The 22,153-nt window shown below is 46.6% G+C and overlaps 2 protein-coding genes across 5 annotated transcripts; one reads left to right on the top strand and one right to left on the bottom strand.

Annotated features, from left to right (window-relative positions):
- Window positions 1–1,366: 1,366 nt before the first annotated feature.
- On the bottom strand, window positions 1,367–6,641 carry nfyba (nuclear transcription factor Y, beta a). 4 transcript variants are annotated; one of them, XM_036520168.1, is made up of 7 exons: window positions 6,347–6,641; window positions 4,520–4,613; window positions 3,812–3,945; window positions 3,381–3,578; window positions 2,736–2,817; window positions 2,030–2,109; window positions 1,367–1,895 (listed from the first exon to the last, which is right to left on the bottom strand). In XM_036520168.1, exons 2-7 carry the CDS (start codon window positions 4,611–4,613, stop codon window positions 1,863–1,865), a joined length of 621 nt encoding a protein of 206 aa, XP_036376061.1. In that variant the 5' UTR covers window positions 6,347–6,641; the 3' UTR covers window positions 1,367–1,862. The 4 variants fall into 4 exon arrangements, with proteins under 4 accessions (XP_036376061.1, XP_036376060.1, XP_036376059.1 ...); XM_036520167.1 differs by lacking the exon at window positions 6,347–6,641 and adding an exon at window positions 5,996–6,090; XM_036520166.1 differs by lacking the exon at window positions 6,347–6,641 and adding an exon at window positions 5,877–5,946.
- Window positions 6,642–9,172: 2,531 nt separating this feature from the next.
- Window positions 9,173–19,970, top strand: LOC118771725 (thioredoxin reductase 1, cytoplasmic-like). Its single transcript, XM_036519731.1, has 16 exons — window positions 9,173–9,250; window positions 9,721–9,757; window positions 10,565–10,674; window positions 11,709–11,816; window positions 12,697–12,769; window positions 12,910–13,029; window positions 13,612–13,748; window positions 14,660–14,775; window positions 15,266–15,491; window positions 15,715–15,807; window positions 15,971–16,047; window positions 16,293–16,449; window positions 16,716–16,823; window positions 17,378–17,473; window positions 17,810–17,944; window positions 19,905–19,970. The coding sequence occupies exons 1-16, from the start codon at window positions 9,173–9,175 to the stop codon at window positions 19,968–19,970; spliced, it is 1,737 nt and encodes a 578-aa protein (XP_036375624.1).
- Window positions 19,971–22,153: the final 2,183 nt, after the last annotated feature.

Below are 22,153 nucleotides of genomic sequence, written 5' to 3'. Positions count from 1 at the left end.
TATTATTATGTGCGGAGTATTTGTCCTGCCAACTGCCCTGTGACTGCCTGTAGTCACCTTTGGTAGGAGTCTGGCCGTAACATAATTTGGGGGCTCGTCCAGGATTTGTTCTGTTTCAGTCGCGTTTTGGTGCGACTCAATGTCGAGTGTGCGGCATTAATTTTGTATTGCGGGTTTTGATTGTTGACGGGTGCTGACATTGAAAGTTGGGGCCGGATCTCAGTATTGTTGGGGTGTCGCCTGCATTTCTTTCTGAAATCTGTCACTTTTTTTCTGTTTCGAAAGTGTGCTTGCAGGAACGAAAATGGTTTTCGAACTTGGCGAGTTTGTTGCTAATCCGACAATCGAGGTGTTCGATAGTTGTTCAAAAGCGAACTTGTTCGAGATTACGGAGTTTTATAAAATCAAAATAAACCGTGCTAAGACCAAAAAGGAAATCAAATCTAGCATTGCACAGGTGTTGGTGGAACGGGAGATATTACCGGCTGACGTTGTAAAATCTGAGGAACCTATAGCTATTGAGCAACTGAGATTACAGTTGGAGCTAAAAAAGGTTGCGTTAGCTGAAAAGGAAATTGAACTCCAGTTTAATGAAAAGAGGGAACAGAGGGAGAAAGAACTAGAGATACTCCGTTTGGAACAGGAGAAACTAAAACTGGAGCATGAGAAGGAGTTGCAAAGTAAGAAAATGGAGATGGAAATGACTTTGCATATGCGAGAGCTGGAATTAGGCGTGAGAGCGCACGAATCCCCGTCCACTGGGTTTGATGTGAGTAGGCACGTCAGAATGGTTCCTCCTTCTGATGAAAAGGAGGTGGATAAATATTTTCAGCACTTTGAGAAGGTGGCTACCAGCTTGAAGTGGCCAAAGGATGTTTGGGCTCTATTGCTACAGTGTGTGCTTACTGGGAAAGCCCAGCGTGCATATTCTGCCTTACCTGCTGAGCAGAGCTTGAAATATGATGAGGTGAAAGCAGCCATTTTAAGAACATATCAGCTCGTGCCTGAAGCATATAGGCAGAAATTTAGAAACTATAGCAGACTGGAGGGCCAAACATTTGTGGAGTTTGCTAGGGAGAAAGAAACTCTCTTTGATAGATGGTGCGATTCTCAGGACATTCAGGCAGATTTTAAGAAACTCAGAGAAATGGTAGGAGTCTGGCCGTAACAATATAGATCCAGATGTCTTCATAACATGGTACTTACAACATTTGATATGGCTGTTAGAACCACCTAGTATTCAGACGCCATTTCTGTTTAGTGACATTGGAGGAAATGACGTACGCATTTTTAAACAGCACTTCTGAGAGACGAAGTGAAAGAAACTTAGCGACTGAGGACAGATGAGGCAATGGAAATGGCCAGAAGTGTCACATTTGCATTTTTATTAAAAGGATTAACATGAAATCACATGGTATTCTTACTCAAATTACAAAAAGAGTAACATGATTCATTATGAAACAGAGGTACCCTGTTGCTCAGGCAAAGAGGGAATTTTTTTTTTTTTAACATAAAGGGGGCTGCCAAGCACCCCCCAAAGGTACAGGCCCTGCATTACACACTAATCCCAAGCCGGGATAAAACTCCAAACAAGTAATGTACAAAACAAAGATTCACAAACTAAGTACTCGATTTAAAAAAAAAAAAAAAAGCCTACTAATTTACTGACAGGGAACACTCCCCACCTCAGGGTAACTCGCTACAAAACTTTGCAAATGGGCTTAAATTTACATGAAAGAGTGCCACTGGCTCCCTGCCTCACTCCCTTTCCTGCTGATGTTGACCTCTGACCTCTTTGTTCCGTACACGTCTACCCGCCTCTTCAGCCCGACGGCCCTGTTAAGAGCGGGACTTGTGACTGATCAGGAGAACTGGATCTGCTGTACCCCAGGGATCTGCAGAGAGAAGTATCAATCTGTCAACTGAAGCGCATTGTGAATGTGTATCATCTCCCACGAACGGCCCTAAATCTACTGCGTGGCTGCTGGATAAAATGAGGCTGTGGTGGGCCACTCAGGTGTGCGCTTACCTGTTGGTAAGAGGTGGTGTACACCATCACGTTCTGCTGCTGTCCGTCTGCGGTTATGAGTCCTGCTGGCAGCTGGTTTGCTGGGAGGGGAAAAAGTTCAAAGTTTATTGTCATATGCACAGTAAAGAACAAGTTCCCTGTACAATGAAATTCTTCCTTTGCCTTGCACTTATGAATGCCGTTAGGAGTAAAACACAAGAAACATTAAGAAAGAAAACATAAAAAAAAAGGTCCGAGAGTGTAAGAAAAAAAATAAATAAAGGATATATACATTAAATGTGCAAAAAGGACATCAGTGCAGTGTAGGATGTGCAATGTTGATGCAATGTCAGTTCCATTCCATTGCACAATTGGTTGCGGTGTGGGTGTGTATGTGTGAATGTATGCATGGGCTAAGCCGGGGAGGTGTGTATTTGTGTATTTGACCCATTCAAGAGTCTGATGGCTGTTGGATAGAAGGGCATAAGCAAAATGAATGCGGCTGTAAAAGCACAGAAGACTCACTCGCATAAACTTACGAAAGATCTCACTGAAAACAAAGTCTGAAAAGTACTGCAAACACCTTAAAGTGTTCGTGAAGTAAAAGGATACTGGTTATTGCAGAAGACAAAATGGCATGCACCAGCCTGTGATTATGGACGCTGTAAACATAACCATTGCTTTTGTGTTGCAGAAAAGCCAACAGGCAACGCACAAAAATACTCACTGAAAACGCTGTCTTCTGTGAGCTCCTCCCCAAGGCCTTCGGCCACAGACACAGCCGTGATGCCCTTCTCTCCTTTCATTGCCTGGGAAAAGACGACATCACGTTACCTCCAGTTACATCACATTGCATCACCCCCCCGATTCGGTTCAGCGCAGTGTCTCTGGCAGCCCAACTGGTACAAACGCTACCACTACATCTCAGTACATCATGTACTTGTTACCAGTACTCCCAAAGGGTGCGGGCTGATCATGGCCTAAAACAAGCCAGTCTCAGAAGCAAGAGGGTATTGGGTTTGCCAGACGTGCGAAAGCAAGCATGAAATAGCAACTTGGATAACGAGTTAAAAATAGGTGGCACACGTCTCCAGCTTTCACGCTAGGGTTCAGCAAAGGACGGAGAGGAATAACCTGCCATCCTCAGGCTCGAGCAGAAATGCTCCAACTACGTTTTGAAGAAGTGCTGAGGAGAGGTGGCACTGCTGTTGTACCCTTGGGTCTCAGTAAATATCCAGGGCGAGCGCAAAGCATTGTGAGGGAGAAGTTTATGCAAGCATGGGAACCGCAACCGTGCCTGTGTGCGCAAGGACCCTTTTGTTGGTGGGGGGATGGGGTGGGGAAGGGGTATGGTGACAGGTGGTGACGTTACCTCTCTGAACTTCTGCAGGTAGAGCTTGAGGGGCTCCACGTACATGTCGAAGCCCAGCGTGGACATTGCGAACAGGATGTCCTCGCCGTTGATGGTCTTGCGCTTCTCCTGGTGGCACCTCTCGCTGGCCTCCGAGGTGATGAAGCTGATGAACTCGCTCACGCACTCCTGGACGCACTCCTTGGCATCCTTCGCAATCTGGGAACATCGGGGAAAGAGCTCTGTGAGCCAGCTGTGCAGAGTGAACAGGGATCTAGACCCTTGTCCAGAGCATCACAGAATCCTGCATTCAAACTGATCAACAAAGGCACACATCTTACATAAAGGGAAAACGCACAACCTCTTTTACAGGCTTAAAACCATTTCTCTCGCACATGTGAAACAGTAACCCCTCCCAGCCGACATAAACACACAGACATTAGGTAGCCTACCTTTCCTGTCTGAGGAACAGCATTCTTCATGATGCGGGCCACGTTCGCGATGGGGAGGTAGATGTCCTGTTCGCGGAAGTTGTCCTTGCTGCCGTTGCCGTCTTCATGGTCGTTCATCGCTTCCTCACCATCGTCTTTGAGGGTAACACGCATGAGAAATGTTTGGTCATTCAAGGAGGACTTGAGGATGACGACCACATCAAACTAAATGCAGATGAATTCAAGACCTGGGGTATTTTTTTTCAGGATGCTTGATTGTGACAAAATCTCATATCCATATCCACCCTAAGTGTCCAAGCAACTAATTTACAGTCCTGGTCTAAAATGTGGTCTACAGTTTAAAAAATGCATTTTATCTTGTTATTGCTGCAGACGTATTCTCTTAAGGACAGCAGTGTACGTAAGGACCAGGACTTGTAACTGAAAGGTTGCTGGTTCAATTCCCCGCTGGGGCACTGTCACTGTCCCCTCAGGCAAGGTACTTAACCCAGAATTTCCTCAATAAATTGATTAATTGATAAACATTTGAAAATTGTATCCTATGTAAGTCGTTGTGGAGAATCATTGCTAAATGACAATTTAATGTCTCAGCATCACTGATGGACTCAAATGATCTTGTCTCCAGGGTCATGGTCCTGGACTTTGGTCGTTGCTGGCACTGCACTGGCTCATTTTAAAAGAGCAAACCTGACGGAAGGTGACCCTTACCTTCCTGAGACTGCAGCACGTAGTGGCTTCCCGCCATGTACTCTCCTGTGATGCCCAGCTGGGAAGCATCAGTGGTCGAACTGTCTCCGTCCATCTGAAATAGAAACGGGTGGATCTGTTTAAAACAAGACAGTGCACCTGAACAGATTTAGCCCGGGGGCAGTTATCAAGCAGCCACACGAACAGACACAACAGTTTAGATTGCATCCGAAACAGTAGCCAGGTAATTTGGAAAAAATATCGTGCTTTCCCGTTCCCACGATGAGATGAAGCAAGTCAGAACCCGTTGTTTATAATAATCTAAAAAAATGTTTGAAGGGGGGAAAAAAATCACTGACGAATATTGTCATCATTTTAAAGTCATTGGCTAGCTACCTTTTTGACAGGGGAAGGGCCTTTCCCTCTGCAATTCTACACATTCCTTTGTTCCCGCGTTGGGGTCTCTCAACATGAAACAGCGAGTAAACAGGAACTCCTCTAACCACTTATTGACAAAGTTGGATGCATAAACATAGTTATTACAGTTATTTGGCTTTCATTTTTAATGCACGGTCACTGTGTCAAATGTTAGTAGCTCGGTAGCTAATTAGCAAGGTAGCCTGTCTAATTTTGATGCCAATTAGCTAGCCAGCTAACGTTAGCTACAAAACCGCAATGAAATAACAATCCCGTTTGGTTTCTACCCTCTTGTGTTGTCTCTACATCTGAGAACAACGGCGAGGTGGCTACGATTAATGAGCTAGATGGCTCCTTCTATCGCCTTTGTTTGACCCAAATACCTGGTTAGCGACCTAGCTAGCTGTCTAGGAGAAAAATTAGCTACGTTACTAGCTAGCCAGTGCGTAATAGACACATAGCTAGATTAGCCATCTCTCAGACGTGCTTAGCTACGCTTGTCAAATGGACATTTTAGTAAGCCTGTTTGCCAACGTTACAGCAAATTGTTCCCTGACATTACATTTTTGCCAGTAGCTAACAAAAGCTGGCTACAAAGCAACTGGCTAACGTTTGCTAGCAAGCTAGCTACAGTACTGCTAAAACGAAGCGTGTTCCTTCCAGCTTATCCAACGCCTTTCACTCAACGCAGTATGGAGTTCAGATAAACAAATGTCGAAGATGCAACGCAGTTCTGACTCACGTTGTCGTCAACTCTTCATTATGGTTAAAAAGGCGACTTTAGAGTAAGATCCAACAGGATTAATATTATCCATATGGGAAATACTAGCTGCGACCTCGGTTGAGAGGGTTCACAAAGAAATACCGAGCGGCAGCTCCCAATCCAGGCCTGTGTTAGTCGCCGAACCCAAAGAGGATCGAGATTTTACACAGAAACTTAATTATTATCCGTTCTCCTTACTTCCTGCTCCCGATCTCTCATTCACACAGACAACAAATAAAAATCTGTCAGAGACGGACATTTCCATTCGAGCTAACGAGAAATCGGTTAGCAATCATTGGCCGGAGTCAGACACAAACCTGCAATGCAGCCCTGGTTGGTTACCTTCTCAAAACGGCCGTTTGGTTGGACGGAAAATGGCTGCGAAAGAGCCAGTCCCAGCGCGGAGCTCCGCGTCCTAACAGCGCGAACAAGAGGGGTGTCTTTTGTCTTCGTTGGAAATGCGCACTAGTCTTTGATTGGTCAAAATACGTCACATGTGACTTTTTAGCCAATGAAAGATCCGTGCGCGTTTTCTACGGAGGGAACCGAAAATCGTCTTCGTCTACACCCGCCACACAAAAAAAAAATGCTCTATCAATGGTCCCCCACTCCTTCCTTAGCGTTCCTTGACTCGGAACCTCGTCCTAATCAAGATGTGGCATACTTACCCTAAGCAGAAGCCGGCTGTTCTACGAGATGTCCACCCTCCCTTCGTTGTAGTACTTATTCAAGGATACCCAGGCCTTTTTTAAGCAGACAATATGAAAACCCTTTACATTCCTGGCAAATATTAATTTCAGATAAAATGTGGATTTTATATTGCATGTAGCTGATTAGTTAAATGTAGCAGTTAGTTAGCCAGCTAGACAAACAGATTTACAGATGTGGTCCATCTGATTTTTACTGAAATTAACATCTTCTGAAGGTTTACATGCACTGCTGCACAGAACACATGCTTGGTAAATGTCCTACATTGAATACTGTGTATTAAACACCTCCGCATGCTTTAACGTATACAACTGCGCATGCCTCTTCCTTTGTTTATTGTAGTGTTTCCTGGGTCAGTGTAAGGTCACATGAGCTAGCTGTCAACATATGTCATTGCATTTTGTAGATTTTCCGAGTCTCCTTAAAGTACTTGTCAGTCCTCGACAAAAAGCAGGAAAATGGATTGGAAGTGGAAAATGTACCATGTATGTACTCCGTTGGCTGGCTTGCTACAGTTGACGAGGGCGTCAATGGCAAACAGCTAGCTAGCCTGTCATATGTTGTAGCAAAGCATTATGTACAACATGTATGCCGAAATGCACACATCTCCACTCGAGTGAGAAACAGTCGCCTTTGGGCAGAGCATAGCTAATTATTAGATACAATCTGAGTGATACATTTGCACACGTAATTTCCCTTTGTTGAAATCACACTTTTACAATGCTCAAGCAAAAGCAATCGATAAACATGCTGTAGTATGCCCGTGTCTGAGGGTAAGCGGCACTGAATATATTCACCGGTAGATGTCGCCAACATACATTTACCGAAATAAAGTGAAACAGCACGGATCTTAGGATCAGGGTTTGTTTAGCTGGTCCTGCTTCAGTGGTCGTGTTCACGAGCTCTACCACAGTACCTGAGGCGATGCTATGGCACTGGGTTGAATGGGTACGCGCATCCTAAGATGGCTGTAAAAGTCTTCCAGTGTCAAATTTAACGCACAAACCCCTTGTCTTGTCAAAGGAACTGACAAATTTAGTTTTACAATAGTCGTGTTTTCACAGTATGAAGGAAGAAGACCGACAAAATGGGCAATTCTGTTCGCAGAGGCAAAGCGGTATTCTTGGACCGGACCCGCATCAAAAGTGTTCAGAACTCTTCAGCTGGTAGGTAATTCAGTCAAAAAAATTGCGTTTACTAATCAGCTATATTAAATGTCCAGGTCTGTTATAACCTTTAAAGTTAATGTTCAGATCTGAGTAGGCGCAAAACATTCTGATATACTTTTTACTTTGGTTTCTAAGGTGGGTTTTGTAGCTTGTAATTTTAGTTCTGTAATTCGTCACACAGCGACCGGTATTTTTGTAAACTTTGTAGTAGTTCATGAAAGGACAGACCAGTAAAACAGTTACTGAATGAACTGGTAGGTGTTTTTTTTATGTTTTTAGGGTGTCAAATAATGGAAAATTATATGTCTTTAATTCCAAATCCATGTCTTATCATGGCATGGCCCTCTAACTGGCCCAAGGGGCAGCGAACGAAGCCACTGTCACCTTCCCCCAAGCAGCTCTAGCCCTGACTCAGAACTGTCTTGTAGTTCTCCTGGCAACAGGGATGAGATCAAATATTGGTTTAATTGGCTATTCCAACATTAGATCAATAATCATTTACTTGGGTCAGGATTCAGCTGCTTGATAATTCATGAGAAGTGAATAAAAATCCAGTTTTACTCTTTCTCGTAAATATCAATGAAGGGGAGCCTACAAGCTCTGCATTTAATAACAGGTGAGTCATGAACACTATATTACTCTCTCTCCAGCCAGCAACTGAGTGAATTTACTGGGTCATTATTTGCATTGAAAGAACTTCAGCCTTTACAGGAAAATGCAGGGGTAGAATGTTTGAATGTTGACATAATGAGCAGCTATAGAAAATTTGAATATGACAGTTATTTAAAATGTGCATCCTTGCATGTCAGCATGATCCAATATGCTAGTGACAGCTAACGGTGTCTGACTGACTGCCAACAGTGTCTACATTGCTAGTTCACTTATTTATATTATCAAAGCACATAATAAGGGATGTCACAATGCAAAACAAAAGAAAATTTAAAAAATGACTTAGTCTTTCTTTATATGGGAGACACCCATATTTAGTCAACATATCATAGCATACACAGTTCTCAACAGTGTATGTGGTTGATTCTTGATCTCAGTACGGTGTCTCTGTTTTTTTTTATAATGTGAAATCAGTTGCAGTCTAAATATGAAAGAAAACAAAATCCTCTGGTTTACCTCTTATGGTCAGTGCAGTTAAAAATAAGTCCAGAAATGGACTGCAGTATAAGGTTATAATAGAAAATGAAGCATACTAAGTTAAAGATTAAACTTGGAACAAATTCAGTTAACTTTCTGTTTGTCAGTGAAAACAAAATGAAACGAATACAAATATCTTCCTCAAATGTCAGTTTGCCTTATGAATAAATGGTGATTGGGGGAACCTGGCTAGTAACAGTAATTGGCAGCTGTTAGTTTCATTTGCTGTTTCAGTGGTGTAGATTTTGGCTGTTGTTGAGGCCAGTGATTTGTGCTTTTGCAGGCACAGAAAATGACCAAAAGGTCATGACCCAGCCAGCTGATGGAAGAATGTGGAGATCCCAGACCCAAGCAGCTGATGTAAGAATCAGGACATGTCAGACTCAGTTAGCAGATCCAGGAATCTGGAGATCTGAGACCCAGCTAACCGTTGGTGAAATACCTGCATTTCGGCCCAAAGAGAACGATGGGATGGCGACTGTGGAGGGCCTTCTCTCTCAGAGCAAGGTGGTGATCTTCACCATGGCAACCTGCTCCCGCTCCACACAGGTAAGGGAGGTGATTGAGTGAGAACAGTGATGAGACCAGCGCCTTTGAAACATTATTATAAGCTCATATGGACATCTCCCTTATCGCAGAATAAAGAAAGGATCCCAATCGGGAGGCATTATCCTTGCCTTTACAAGTCTCTGGAGAGATCAGTACCCACCCTCAAAACTGAAACATGTTTCCACTCTCTGAACCAGCTCAGTGTAAATAAAGTTTAAATGAAAGGCAGGTCAGGCACAATTGAAATGTTTTGCCATTTTTATGCTGTGAAGAAACAGGTCACCACGGTTTCTGGGGGGTATTTTTCCTCTATGTGCATATAAGCAAAGCGAGACTTCAAAGGCGACTTTACAACCTCAAGGTTTCCCCTCACAAAAGACCCCCCCCTCCACACACACACACACACACACACACAGGAGGTTAACCCCGTTTTCCCTTTCATGCAGGTGATGGACATTCTCTCATCGCAGGGCGTCCCTTACTTGGCTGTGGACCTTGATCAAAGAGGTAATCTGCAGATTAGGAAAACTGACCCGATGATGAGAGAGAGGGTGTCGCATACTGCAGGCAGCATGTACCTGCCCCCACACAAAATACTCTGTCAGTGTAAGGCAACCCTTGGGGGTACAGCATTTACATTTACATTTACTTATTTGGCAGATGCTCTTATCTAGAGTGATTTACAAAAGTGCATTCACTGGGGTTAGGCAATTAGCTGCACAGGTACTAGAACATTAGTGCCATCAGGATCTCCCATACTGCTTTTAAGCACTCTCCATGTGCCCAGGAGCTCCCTCTTTTAAGATAACCAGTTTTATATTTAGCTATGAAGTGTGATACAGTGTAATATTTGAGAATGCTAATTACAATTCAGCATTCTGTGGGCTAATGTGGATCGAAAAACACAGGTAGAATGATGCAAATTCCGAAGCACATTCGCTCAAAATAAACTACCAAGTGAGGCGGCAGTATGCTGTTATTCCAGTTCAATCCATTATAGATGCAGTGCAGACTGACCGAGGTTTGTTTTGTCTTCCAGCCAATAGCCAATGCCGGTCTAGACCAGTGAAGGGGGGTCCAAAGTCCAGAAGTATTTTAGTCAGTTTGGTGCTAACTTCAGTCACGTGTTATTCTGTTATGATCGTCCAAATAGCTGTGTGCGTTTTCTGACTGATACTGGAGGTATTGACTGTGTGAAAAGATGGAGAGGAGGGTCAGCAGCCTGTAGAATTCTTGCATTCGTTTGCGACTGTAGGGGAGAGACAGGACATCCGGTAGGCTGGTGATTTAACGTCCCTGTCTGTGTGACGCCAGGGGACGGACAGGAGATTCAGCGGGGTTTGCAGCGGCTCGCCCAGCAGAGAGACGTCCCGTTTGTGTTTGTTGATGGGAGGCTCATTGGAGGCCTGGAGAAGATCCAGCAGGTAGGATTATCCAGGTTGTGGGTTCTACCTCTGGACCAGTGTTATCTTTAAGCTTCTTTTTTTAAATCATTTGTTCCACGTAATATCATGTGATATTATAACTGATATCACATCCCAGTCAGGGTGGAGGTTTGGGATGCTGTATAACTGATGGATAAATATCACAAATTAACAAATTCTGGTCTTAAAATTGACTGACAATAAACTACAATGAGAGGAATGGGCTTGTCTTATGGTGAAGTTTTAGAGAAGTTTTAGAGAAGTTTTAAAGAATGATTCCCTTGGGATTGTTGGCATGGCAGTAGGGATCAACCAATAAGATTCTGTGGCCGGGGCTGTGTTAGCGGGACGAGCACTGTAGCCTTTTAAATAGAGGAGGTTTGGGCTACTTTAGTCCCGCAACAATTGGTTACATTATCTTAAAACTACCAATCCCCTGGCAGGTGATGGAGGGCAGCAGTCCATCTCGGACCCCGTCCCTAGACTCTGAGTCATTCAGCATCCCCCCTTCCCCTACACCCACAAACTGGAACATTTCCCAGCATGCTTTGCTTTTTGTGGTCTGAAACAAGAATTACAACTTAATGTGTTAGAATTTCAGAATAAACAGATGAGGTGAATTACTTCAGGAGTATTTGCTCTGAAATATCAGCCTGCTCAAGGGTGTCACTTCCTGCTGCTACCTCCAGTGCTTCAGAATACAAATTTGGTAAAACAGCTAATTACCTGCTGATTAAAAGCAACAGGCCCTCTACAACTAGTAATTAGCATTTTGTGTTTTAATTTCTGCCTCCAATATGTGAACCGCTCCCAGATAGTCTGAGTAACCTGCAGTACAATAACTGCTTTAACCCTGTTCCAGTGGCCCTAGCACTGTGATGGGTGGAACATGCAATTAAACGCCTCCATGGACTGTTTGGAGTCAGATTTTATTGTGCACTTTTGAAAGAAAATTTCATTTTTGATCGAGTGTGGTACGTTTAAGGATCATGTGACTCTTCCCATCATGCCACGCGTGTCCCTCTGTCCCCCAGGCTCACAGAGACAGGACGCTGGACAAGCTGCTCAGCATGGGCCAGGAGACGTACGACTATGACCTGGTGGTCATCGGCGGGGAGCCTGGTGGACTCGCAGTGGCCAAGGCATGTTCGTATGTCTCTCTCCCTCTGTCTCTCTGCCTTTCTTTCCCCCTCCTCCTTCTACTTATCTCTTTTTCCACTTCCTCTCTCTTTTTCCTCCTCCCTCTCCTGCTCACTTTCTTTCTCTTTCTTACCCACCACCTCTCTCCAGGTGGGTGATTCTATAGTGTGCCTGCTTCTCTCTCTCTCTCTCTCTCTCACTCTCTCTCTCTGTCTCTCTCTCTCTCTCTCTCTCTCTTTCTCTTTCTCTCTCTGTCTCTGAACCCCTCTGTAATTTCCAGAGCTCTACTCCGCCTACACCACATCTTCCTTCCTGCTCTCTTTTGGGGGTTCCTCTTTTTCCCTGGGCTCCCTGGGCCCTGCTGTAGGAGAAGAGCCTTCGAATCTGAGCCCCACGCATCATACCTCCACCGTCAGTGGAGATGTGTCTCGGCAGTTCATCATCAGCTGCCCAAGCTGCCACACACAAGTGTAAATGATATTCCGACAATTATCATATAAATGGGTTTTATGCTAATGGGATAAGCTTTCTGAAAACCCCAGGAGTGGCAGGAAGGAACCTATGACAAGTGAGAGTATGGAGGAGTGACTGAGAGTGTGGAGGGTGCAGGTTTTTGGCATGCTGTGCTCCAGGGAAAGTTTTTGTTTTTCCCACATTAAGCGTGATACGAGAGGGAAGCTCTGAGAAGCTCAGTTAAAGGCTCACAGGGATATGAAGTCTTTGTCCTCAGGCACGCACCGACACAGTGGCTCTTCAGTTCAGAGGACGGGCTGGGCTTTTAAACTCTTTAAACTATTTGTTTCCCTCTCCCTTCCCCTTTGTCTCAAAACCCTTTGTCCCTCTGTCCCTCTCTGTCCCCCTCTGTCCCCCTGTCTCTCCCAGGAAGCTGCTGCCTATGGCAAGAGGGTGCTGGTTTTAGACCCTGTGGCTCCTGCTCCCGCAGGAACAACATGGGGTAGGAGCCTTCCACAGGAATGAACTTCGAAATGTTTGTCTTTATTTATTGCACTGATACCCTCCTCTTTTACTGCTAAGCACTTAAGATAATAAGGATGGTGCTCATGCCCTGTCCCTTTCAAATATTTCCACCTGCAGGTCTGGGAGGTTCCAGGGGTCACGTGACCTGCGCCTCCAGGAAGCTGATGCAGCAGGCGGCTCTCCTGGGTCAGGCGGTGCGGGACTCCGGGAAGTTCGGGTGGGAGCGCGAAGAGCGGGGTGAGGGAGACCTGGCTCTCGGGGGCCTGTCTGCGTCCCGCCTCTGGTTCTCTGCCCCCCGCCGCAAACGAAAACCAGTGGGCGGTGTGAGAGAACACAGAACTGATCTTGGTGCTTTGCGGTGCTTTGCGGTGCTTTGCAGTTAGGCCGTTAGACGTGTTCCTTGGACGTGTAAGGAAAGGCCAGGTTGGCAGAGACCGGCGGCACTCATTAAACATCAAGCATACATTCATTTCTCCAAAGGTTAGCTCTGTGCTGTGTTACCTAAGTAAAAACAACTGAGAAAGTTCACGCCAAGGGGAATTGATCCAGATTCAACAGTAATGGACTGGATGCAGAGCAGATCAGAAGGAACTTTTCAGGCAAGGAGGGTTAGAGGCTGCTGTTTGATCTTTCCTCTCGGTTGGTTTAAATGGCTGCTGGGCGTTTCACTGGAACGACTCCAGTAATACTCCTGCTCTGATGTGGAGTTCACTTAATACAAATACAAGGCACGCTTCCTGAAGGCTGTTCGTGATCCCACAAAAAGCATTGTGCAGTGCATCAGCTCTCTGTTAATGTGCTTGTGTCATCTTCCCGAAGTGTCGCACAACTGGAGTGACATGACAGAGACGCTGAAGAGGCGTTTAGGATCCCTTAGGGAGAGCCGGGACCTGAGGGATGACAGGGTGTCCTACCTGAACACCTCTGGGGAGCTGGTGGGACCACACACGGTCAAGGTGAGCCGGGAGGAGGGCGTGTCCAAATAAGCCAGAGCCGTCTGCATCTCTAATGCTCTGGGACCAGGTGCTTCTGTCAGGTCATGGTCACAGATGCACCAGGGCTGTATGTACACTTGCGCTTACAACGCCAGCTGCCGTAACACTGTAACCGGTTTGCCAATCTTGATTCAAAAAGTCGAAAGAGGCAGGAATCTGGGCCGTAAAGTATACCCCCACAGCCCCCGCAAGGCAGGGGGCCTTGCAGTCCAAACGGGCCCCGCCCCCGCCTGTCAGCAGTTTAAAATTTACTCAATACAATTAACTCCAAAATGTGTCCAGTGTTATAAAGTGGTCTGTTAAATTCCGTTGTGCCTTTGAAATGATAAGTATCCTCACTATGAAAGATGTTAAAGTTCGCCTGCTCTGTGCTGCAGGAAAGGGACCCAGTCAGGGTTAGCTGCAGGGGGGGGGGGGCTCAGGTGTTTGCGTTATGGTGTTGGCAGGAATGGTTGTTACTTAGAATGAAAGACCTGTTTCCATCACCACCCCCTGGAAGCAGATTAGGAGACATCCACAGTAGCATCCTCTACTAAATTTGAACGTACAGCCTAACAAAATGTGATCCTGTTGTGTACGAAGGACAAGTCATAAACACTCGGGCAAGATTTAGAATCCGTGTTAAAATGCCGTAACAAGCTAAATTTGGGGTTCTTAGCCTTTGTTGGTCTCCATACCGCCAGTGCAATGCTGTGTTCTGTGTGGATGCAGCTGAAAGCGTTTAATGAGATCACTCAGTAAATGCTATTTCATAGTCCCGCAGTGCTAAATGTGTAGTTAGAGGAAGTTGGCCGTGGGCTCAGTGTTGCTGCTGTCCCAAGAGTGGATCACTAAGCAGAGCTCTCTTCGCCAACCGTCTTCGCTCGATCCAGGTGACGGACACCAAAGGCAAAGAGACGTGTCACTCGGCCGCCGCGTTTGTCATTGCCACCGGAGGGAGACCCAGATATCCAGGGATACCAGGGGACCGAGAGTACTGCGTAACCGGGTGAGCAAAGAGTGCATCTACGCGTCTGCATCCACCTGGGAGATGTCAAAATCACCCAGACATACTGTGTGAGCACTTTCAGTACGCACCTCAGCAGGCTGTCGTACAGTCACAGCTAACACCTGTCGTAACTGCTATCCTTAGCAGATGTTTAAAAATGTCGGGGAGACTTTTTTAATTATGCCTTGTTATGGTGATAAACTTGTTTACAAGCAAGCTTGGCAAAGCACAAAGTTGTTTACAAGTCCTGACATCAGCATCTAATTTGGTTCTTTGTATAATACCACTATGTGTACATGAGCGTATGTGAAAAAGTACACTGAGCCATGGTTTGGAGGGAATGAGAAGATTATAGATCCCTCTTTAATTGCTAACGCAGTCTGTGTGGTGAGGTGCTTGGGCATAGAACACCAGTGTAGATGATCTCATTCCAGGAGGCGGAGCCAGCTGACCTGTTTAACCCCGCCCTCTCTTGTTTCCCGGGTGACAGCGAAGACCTCCTCCAGCTGCCCCGCTGCCCCGGCCGGACGCTAGTGGTGGGCGGTTCTGGGGCGGGGCTGGAGTGCGCTGGCTTCCTGTGCGACCTGGGCTTGGAGGTGACTGTCATGGTGCGCTCCGTCCTGCTGCCGGGCCTCGACCGCAAGATGGCCCAGAAGATCGAGAACCACATGTTCGTCCACGGGGTCAGCTTCTTACATCGCTTCGCCCCCACCAAGGTTAGGGGCGAGGGAGGTGGTTGGGGATGGGCAGTGATCATTTTGGAACAGCAAATGCCAGCAGAGAAAGGACAGTTACAGACTAAAGACTGCTGTGTCTGTTGTACGTGCTTTGTGAGGCAGAGGAGAAGGCCTGTTATTGGAGGTGCCTTAGTAGGGTTGCAGTGGAGTGAGTACAGGTGAGGTGGGAATGATGTCACCTCCGTGTGTCCCTGTCCCTCAGGTGGAGCAGGTCCAGGAGGGCGGTTCTGCGAGGCTCAGAGTGACGGCTGTGTCTGCTGACGGGACAGAGACGTACGAGGGAGAGTTTGACACCGTGAGTAACACTGCAGTTTTACGCTGTAATTAACTCTGCATCACTAGTTTAATACTGTAAATAATGCCTCAGTTTAACACTGCATCACAGCAGTTTAACACTGTGTCTCTGCAGTGTAAAACTGTTAGTATCATTGCAGTCCTTGGCTGTGTGTTTCCTTCAGGTTCTGCTTGCTATAGGGAGGGATGCCTGTACACACAACATCGGCCTGGACTGTGTGGGTGTGAGATACAACCTGAAGTGAGTCTGGTTATGACGGCTGCCCTCTACATACACACACACACACACACACACACACAAACAGACATGCACAAACATACATACACAAATGAGTCCTGTAATGCAATGTTATGCCCTTTGGCTGAGCTCTCTGTCAAAGTTTGTATGGCTGAAAGTTCACATGCATCACGGTCACGATCTGGTCTAACCGCTTGGACCAGTAAAGGGAGGGTTGAACGGCGACTGCGACGTGTTTGGTCCTGCAGGTCTGGGAAGATCCCAGTGGATGAGGAGGACCGGACCAACGTACGACACGTCTTTGCTCTCGGTGAGGCCCAGGAGGGCCGGTGGGGGCTCAGGCCGGCGGCTGTCCAGGCGGGACGGCTGCTGGCCCGCAGGCTGTACGCGGGACACAGCACCAAGGTGGGAGGGAGGGCACTCATGCCCCATATAATAGCATCGTCCCGGGACAGCCAGAGCCACACACAAGCACACACACACACTCACACACTGCATGAGGACCCTACACATAGAGAAAGTGCAATGCTTCATTAAAAACCCCAAATGTCATGGATTATCGTGTTTCTTCGTAACAATATTGTTTACTATAATGAGTGTGTTATTAAAAACTAGTTGAATTTACGTATTGTGCATCTGTGTGCGTGTGTGCTTATGTGTGTCTTTAACAGTGTGACTACACCAACGTGCCAGTCACAGTCTTCACCCCTATGGAGTATGCCGCCTGCGGGCTTTCAGAGGAGAGCGCTAACCACAAGTACGGAGAGGACAACATTGAGGTGGGCCTGTGTCCACCGCTGCTATACGCTTTACTCTGTTTACTGCTGCTTAACACTTACGGCCTGGCTCCACCACTGCTAAACACTTACTGCCTGTGTCCATCATAACTTAACACTGCTTACCGCCTGTGTCCATCACTGCTTAATACTTACGGCCTGGCTCCACCACTGCTAAACACTTACTGCCTGTGTCCATCACTGCTTAATACTTACTGACTGTGTCAACCACTGCTAAACACTTACTGCCTGTGTCCATCATAACTTAACACTGCTTACCGCCTGTGTCCATCACTGCTTAATACTTACTGACTGTGTCAACCACTGCTAAACACTTACTGCCTGTGTCCATCATAACTTAACACTGCTTACTGCCTGTGTCCATCACTGCTTAATACTTACTGACTGTGTCAACCACTGCTAAACACTTACTGCCTGTGTTCATCTCTACTTAACGCTGCTTACTGCTCTACAGACCAACAAGTGAGTACAGCCCTGAAAGGGGCGGGGTGTAACTGTATGAGCATGCCCAGTACACTTCCTGTCCCCCTCTGCAGGTGTACCACTCTTACTACTGGCCGCTGGAGTGGACGCTGCCAGCCAGGGACAAGAACTCCTGCTACGCAAAGGTCATCTGTCACATCCCAGACAGTGTGAGTGGCATCTCTGCTCCCGCCAGGCTAATGGAAATGAGTCCGGTGCCCGGCAGCTCTGGAGGCAAACGCAGAAAGAACAGCGCTTCCATTTCAGTGTGGAAGGTTGCTCTGGACGTAAACAGGAAGTTATGCAGCGCTTGATCCATTCTTTGGTGCAGCAGTGATTCTTCTGTATTTGTGTGGGTAGAATGATTGGATAGGTAGACGGAGCGTTCTGAGAAGCTGTGTTCTTTGTCGTGTGTTATTTGTTGAGTCACCCTGTGCGGTCGCCCCCGGCGGGCCCCACAGGTGCGGTCGGGCCCCAGGTGTGAGCGCAGTCTCTCCCCTCCGCAGGAGCGAGTGGTGGGGGTCCACGTCATGGGCCCCAACGCCGGGGAGGTCATACAGGGCTTCGCTGTGGCGGTGAGGTGCGGACTGACCAAGGATCAGCTGGACGCCACCATCGGGATCCACCCGGTGTGCGCTGAGGTCGGTGACTCCCCCCACCCCTGCTGTGTAACCTGACCTCCCATGCCCCACCCTCCTGCTCCCCAGCTTGAAAATTCCCATTTATCTGTAGGTCCAACCCTGTACAGCCAACGTCCTATATGGCCGCATCTCTTGTAAGCCACGCCCTTTTAATTTCCAGCTCATTTGATGATGCGGAGAGCATCTCCTTGATGCTCCACCCCAAAGTCTGTTACACCCTCTGTGTCCCCTGCATTCTGTATCCTATATTATCCTGTCTCTCTTTGTCCGCAACACTTAGAGTTTTGTACCCCAACTCCATGTGGCCACGTGCTTTTTATCTCGAGTGTTGCGTACCCTCCCTCGGAATGACCTGTGGGACCAGCCTCCACCCCCTAAATTCCCATGTTCCACCCCTCCGTGTTCCCGAAATCTCTTCCCTTCCCCCTTCTCCACCCATAGCGCTAATTACCCCATCATTCATATCATCATATGCCTTCCTGCTCAGTGTAGTGCAGGTCTGACTCACTTTGACCCCCGTTGGGACAGTACTGGATCTCTCTGTTTGGCTCTTTCATCAGAGACTGGCGCACCCATAAGGTCAAGCTGAATGGGTTTGGTATGTAAGTGATGCCTGTCTTTTATCGCTGCACTGTGTAGTCTGGCAGCTCCCCTTCCCTGTGCCAGAAATGAAATGAAATCCTTGAGCTCTCCGTCCCAAAACTGTGCCTTTCTACACGATGACACCACAACCATGCGAGCGGATGTCTGTTGGAAGGGACACCGGGAATTCATGGGTTAATCACACAGACAAGCCAGGAGAAGATAACAGAGCTACTGCCGCTGTCCTCGTCAGCCCCAGGGGAAGAGTGATCACACATCTGTTTCTGATGTGTGTCTACTGCAAACAGACCGCTGCTTCTGAATTATTAATGCCCAGCATCTCAGTGATACTATCCCCATTAATACTGTCCATTTCAATTAGGCGGGTTTGGCGCCTTCTTTTGCAAGGCTCGCAGTAATAGAAGTTATTGTACAAAGCTTTTTATAGGCCGTTTTATAAGCTCCTAGTTAAATGCACAGACAACACTCAGTGGTGTGTGATTATTAATGTGTAAAGCTGTGGAGTTTATACTGATCTGCTTGTAGTGGTAGCTTAAAGCGATGAATCTTAAATCTAAAGACTCTTGCTGTTTGTATGAGTGTGACGGCCTGCAGTATGTGGTGATGAGGGGAAGAACGCTTTGTTGAAAGTATCTCAAAATTACCGCGTGTCTAAACCGTGTATGGTTGAGCCGTGTGTGTCGTGGCTGTTTTTTTAAGCTGTGTGTGTCGTGGCTGTGTTGCTCGACTTGTTTTGAGGCACGACTGTATTGTTTGAGCTGTTTGTCTCTGTGTGTCAGTATGCGTGTGTGAGACAGTGAGCAGGGTGCTGGCCCAGGTGACCCAGTGCTTGTGGAGCTCTCAGGCCGAGGGGATACCTGTTGTTCTTGGCCACCATTGTCTGTTCCGGGAGCCAGTGTCTCAGCTGAAGAGCTCACACCTGCTACTTCAGCGCTCTGTTTCTCTCCCTCACACACACACACACACACACACACACACACACACGGCACCCCTCTGGCTCCCATTACTGTGTTAATGCATCCTCACCATCTGTGCAGATGGCAGTGTGGAAACAGTGCAGAGGCAGTTTGTGATGTGCCGACACACACACACACACACACACACACACACACACACACACACACACACAAATTATCAGGGAATGATAATGAGGCCCAGGGAATGGTTCCTCTGTACAGCTCCACAGAAGCTCAGAGGCAGGCTTCCTGCATAGTATTTATGGCAGTTCAGGCAGGGGGACTGTCAGACGTTTGGTGAGGTGTCCACAAATTGATTCTCTCTCTACTCTTCCTCTGTGTGTGTGTGTGTGTGTGTGTATGTATGTGTATGTGTGTGTGTGTGTGTCTGGTGGTTCCAGGTGTTAACCACACTGACTGTAACCCAGCGTTCCAGCGATGCCCTGGCTGTCCGGGGGAACTGCTGAGGATAGCCCCCTGCTGTCAATCACCGTCGCCCAGGGTGACAAGTTACCATGGAGACGGATGAGACAGCAGGGGCGTTCCCACGAAAGACTCCTAAGTGATGGGCTGCCGGATGGCTCACCGCCGACCAATGACGTCTCGGCCTGGAACCTGATGCACAGGTGGGCGGGGACTGACAGACCGCAGCAGCATCATTCCAACACTGGAATCACTTCCTGTTTCTTTGTGCTTTCTGATGGGAGGAGGATTAGCCTGACTTAAGAAAATCTACCCCCCCCACTAATGTTTCTTATACCAGAAGGTGTTCTATTCCTGAATATATTCAGTAAATCCCCATAGGGGTTGTAGGCAGAAACACTGCATCAGAATATTGTTGAAGAAGATTGAGTATCATAGGGCTGGTTAGACTGCTCTGGGGTTCTGTCATCTGATAAGCTGGTCCTCATTGTCAGTGAGGGGGAATTTAACCACATTGCACTCACACTGAATCACTGTACCTACACAGGAATTTTTCAGGTCTGTCTGAATGGCAGAATGGCCTTAAAAAGCTTTAAAAAGCTGTCTGAATGGCAGACTTTAGCTTTAAAAAGCAATTTAAATATTAATAAGTTTGACATTCTGACTAAGCACCTATATAGCAAATGTTTGAGAATGTAGATAGTAGAAAATCCAAACTGTCACTAAAAGTGATACATTCCTCAGTCTGATGAGACCATTTTAACATAAAATCATAAGCATTTTAAATGTCCTGGGAAAGGATATCTGCTTGGAATAATAGACATAGAATGTGTAGAACAGAGATAATTTATTCTTTGATAAAATGTCTGTTAATGCATCTCATTATTTGAACTTGTCATAATTAGCTAAACAGGAAAGGAACTGAAATGCGCATAGGGAAGAAAAATATTGTAAAACTAATCTTTCCCTTTTTGGGTGTAAAGCAGAAGCCGTAAGGGAAATCCCAGATATTTGCTTTCTCCGCTCTGGTGTTAGCCGGCAGCATTTAAACCGGAAATAGCAATTCGCCTTGTGTGCTCTTCTTAAAAAGATATTCAGAAAAGCTCATTCCGTCTTCCTTAATTATGACCCAGATGCTGCCTCCAAATGAATCATTTTTTTCAGAAATCCATGCCCCAAACCTTTAGTCCACAGCCAGCCTCATTAGTGCACTTTATGCATCAGACAGGGCGTGGCAGTAATCAGTTAATTAGGAAACCTGTTGCTATTGGCTCTGTGTGGCCTGATCAGACACACAGACTCCTGCCCCACTCTCGTCTGTGCCGAGTGTCCTCACAGGAGGATGTGGTCCAGACGGCTGTCCTGAGTGATTGTATGTTTATGATGATTTATGAGTCATTGCAAAAGGGCCAGGGGCCTGTTACTCGGTTTGTTACTCTTTGAAGCTCCCCTGAGCCGGGACGAGGGATTGGGGCTTTGCCAGAAAGAGTTCCCAGGAGAGGATGGAGGAAGGAGTCATTTCTCAGTTCTGTCACTCTCCGGTCACAGCTTTTTATGTGTTGGTGATACATGAGCCTCCATCTTTTACCTTGTGGCTATTGCATTACATTACTGGCATTTAGCAGACGCTCTTATCCAGAGCAACTTACATGCGGTACTTTTCTTTTTTTTTACAATGTTATCCATTTATATTGCTGGGTATTTACTGAGGCAACTGTGGGTTAAGTACCTTGCCCAAGGGTACAGCAGCAGCACCCCAGTGGGGAATCAAACTGGCCATCTTTTGGTTACGAGTCCTGCTCCTTAACCACTGTGCTACACTACTGCCCCAGAATTAGTGTTCTTCTTGCTTGCCATGTTTTTAAGTGAGGCATTTTCTGTCTGACCGTTCTCCATAAGGACACACAGCAGCACCCCCTCTGAAAACAGGAATACAGAGAGAGAGCCCCTCTCTCTCACCATGATCGAGTGAGTGAGTGAGAGAAAAGGAATGTCACTCAGGTATCTCGCCTGAATCAGTATTGAAATTGAAACGCTTGTTAATTAACGTAAAAGGAAAGAAAAATGCAGACTTCTGCTCTCCCATCATTATCGATGAAGGGGCTTGCTTAAAATGAAATACTTCACTGTTACTAGTTTTGCTTCTAGCTGAATGGCTGAATGCAGCGGGGTGTGGCATCATTCCGAAATGCATTGGTGTTGCTGAGAGATGATGAGATGACACTGG

The sequence above is a fragment of the Megalops cyprinoides genome, chromosome 25, assembly GCF_013368585.1.
Source record: "Megalops cyprinoides isolate fMegCyp1 chromosome 25, fMegCyp1.pri, whole genome shotgun sequence".
NCBI classification, from domain to species: domain Eukaryota; kingdom Metazoa; phylum Chordata; class Actinopteri; order Elopiformes; family Megalopidae; genus Megalops; species Megalops cyprinoides.
Note: the sequence above shows the minus strand (reverse complement) of the source record. Positions and strands in the feature narration are given on the sequence as shown.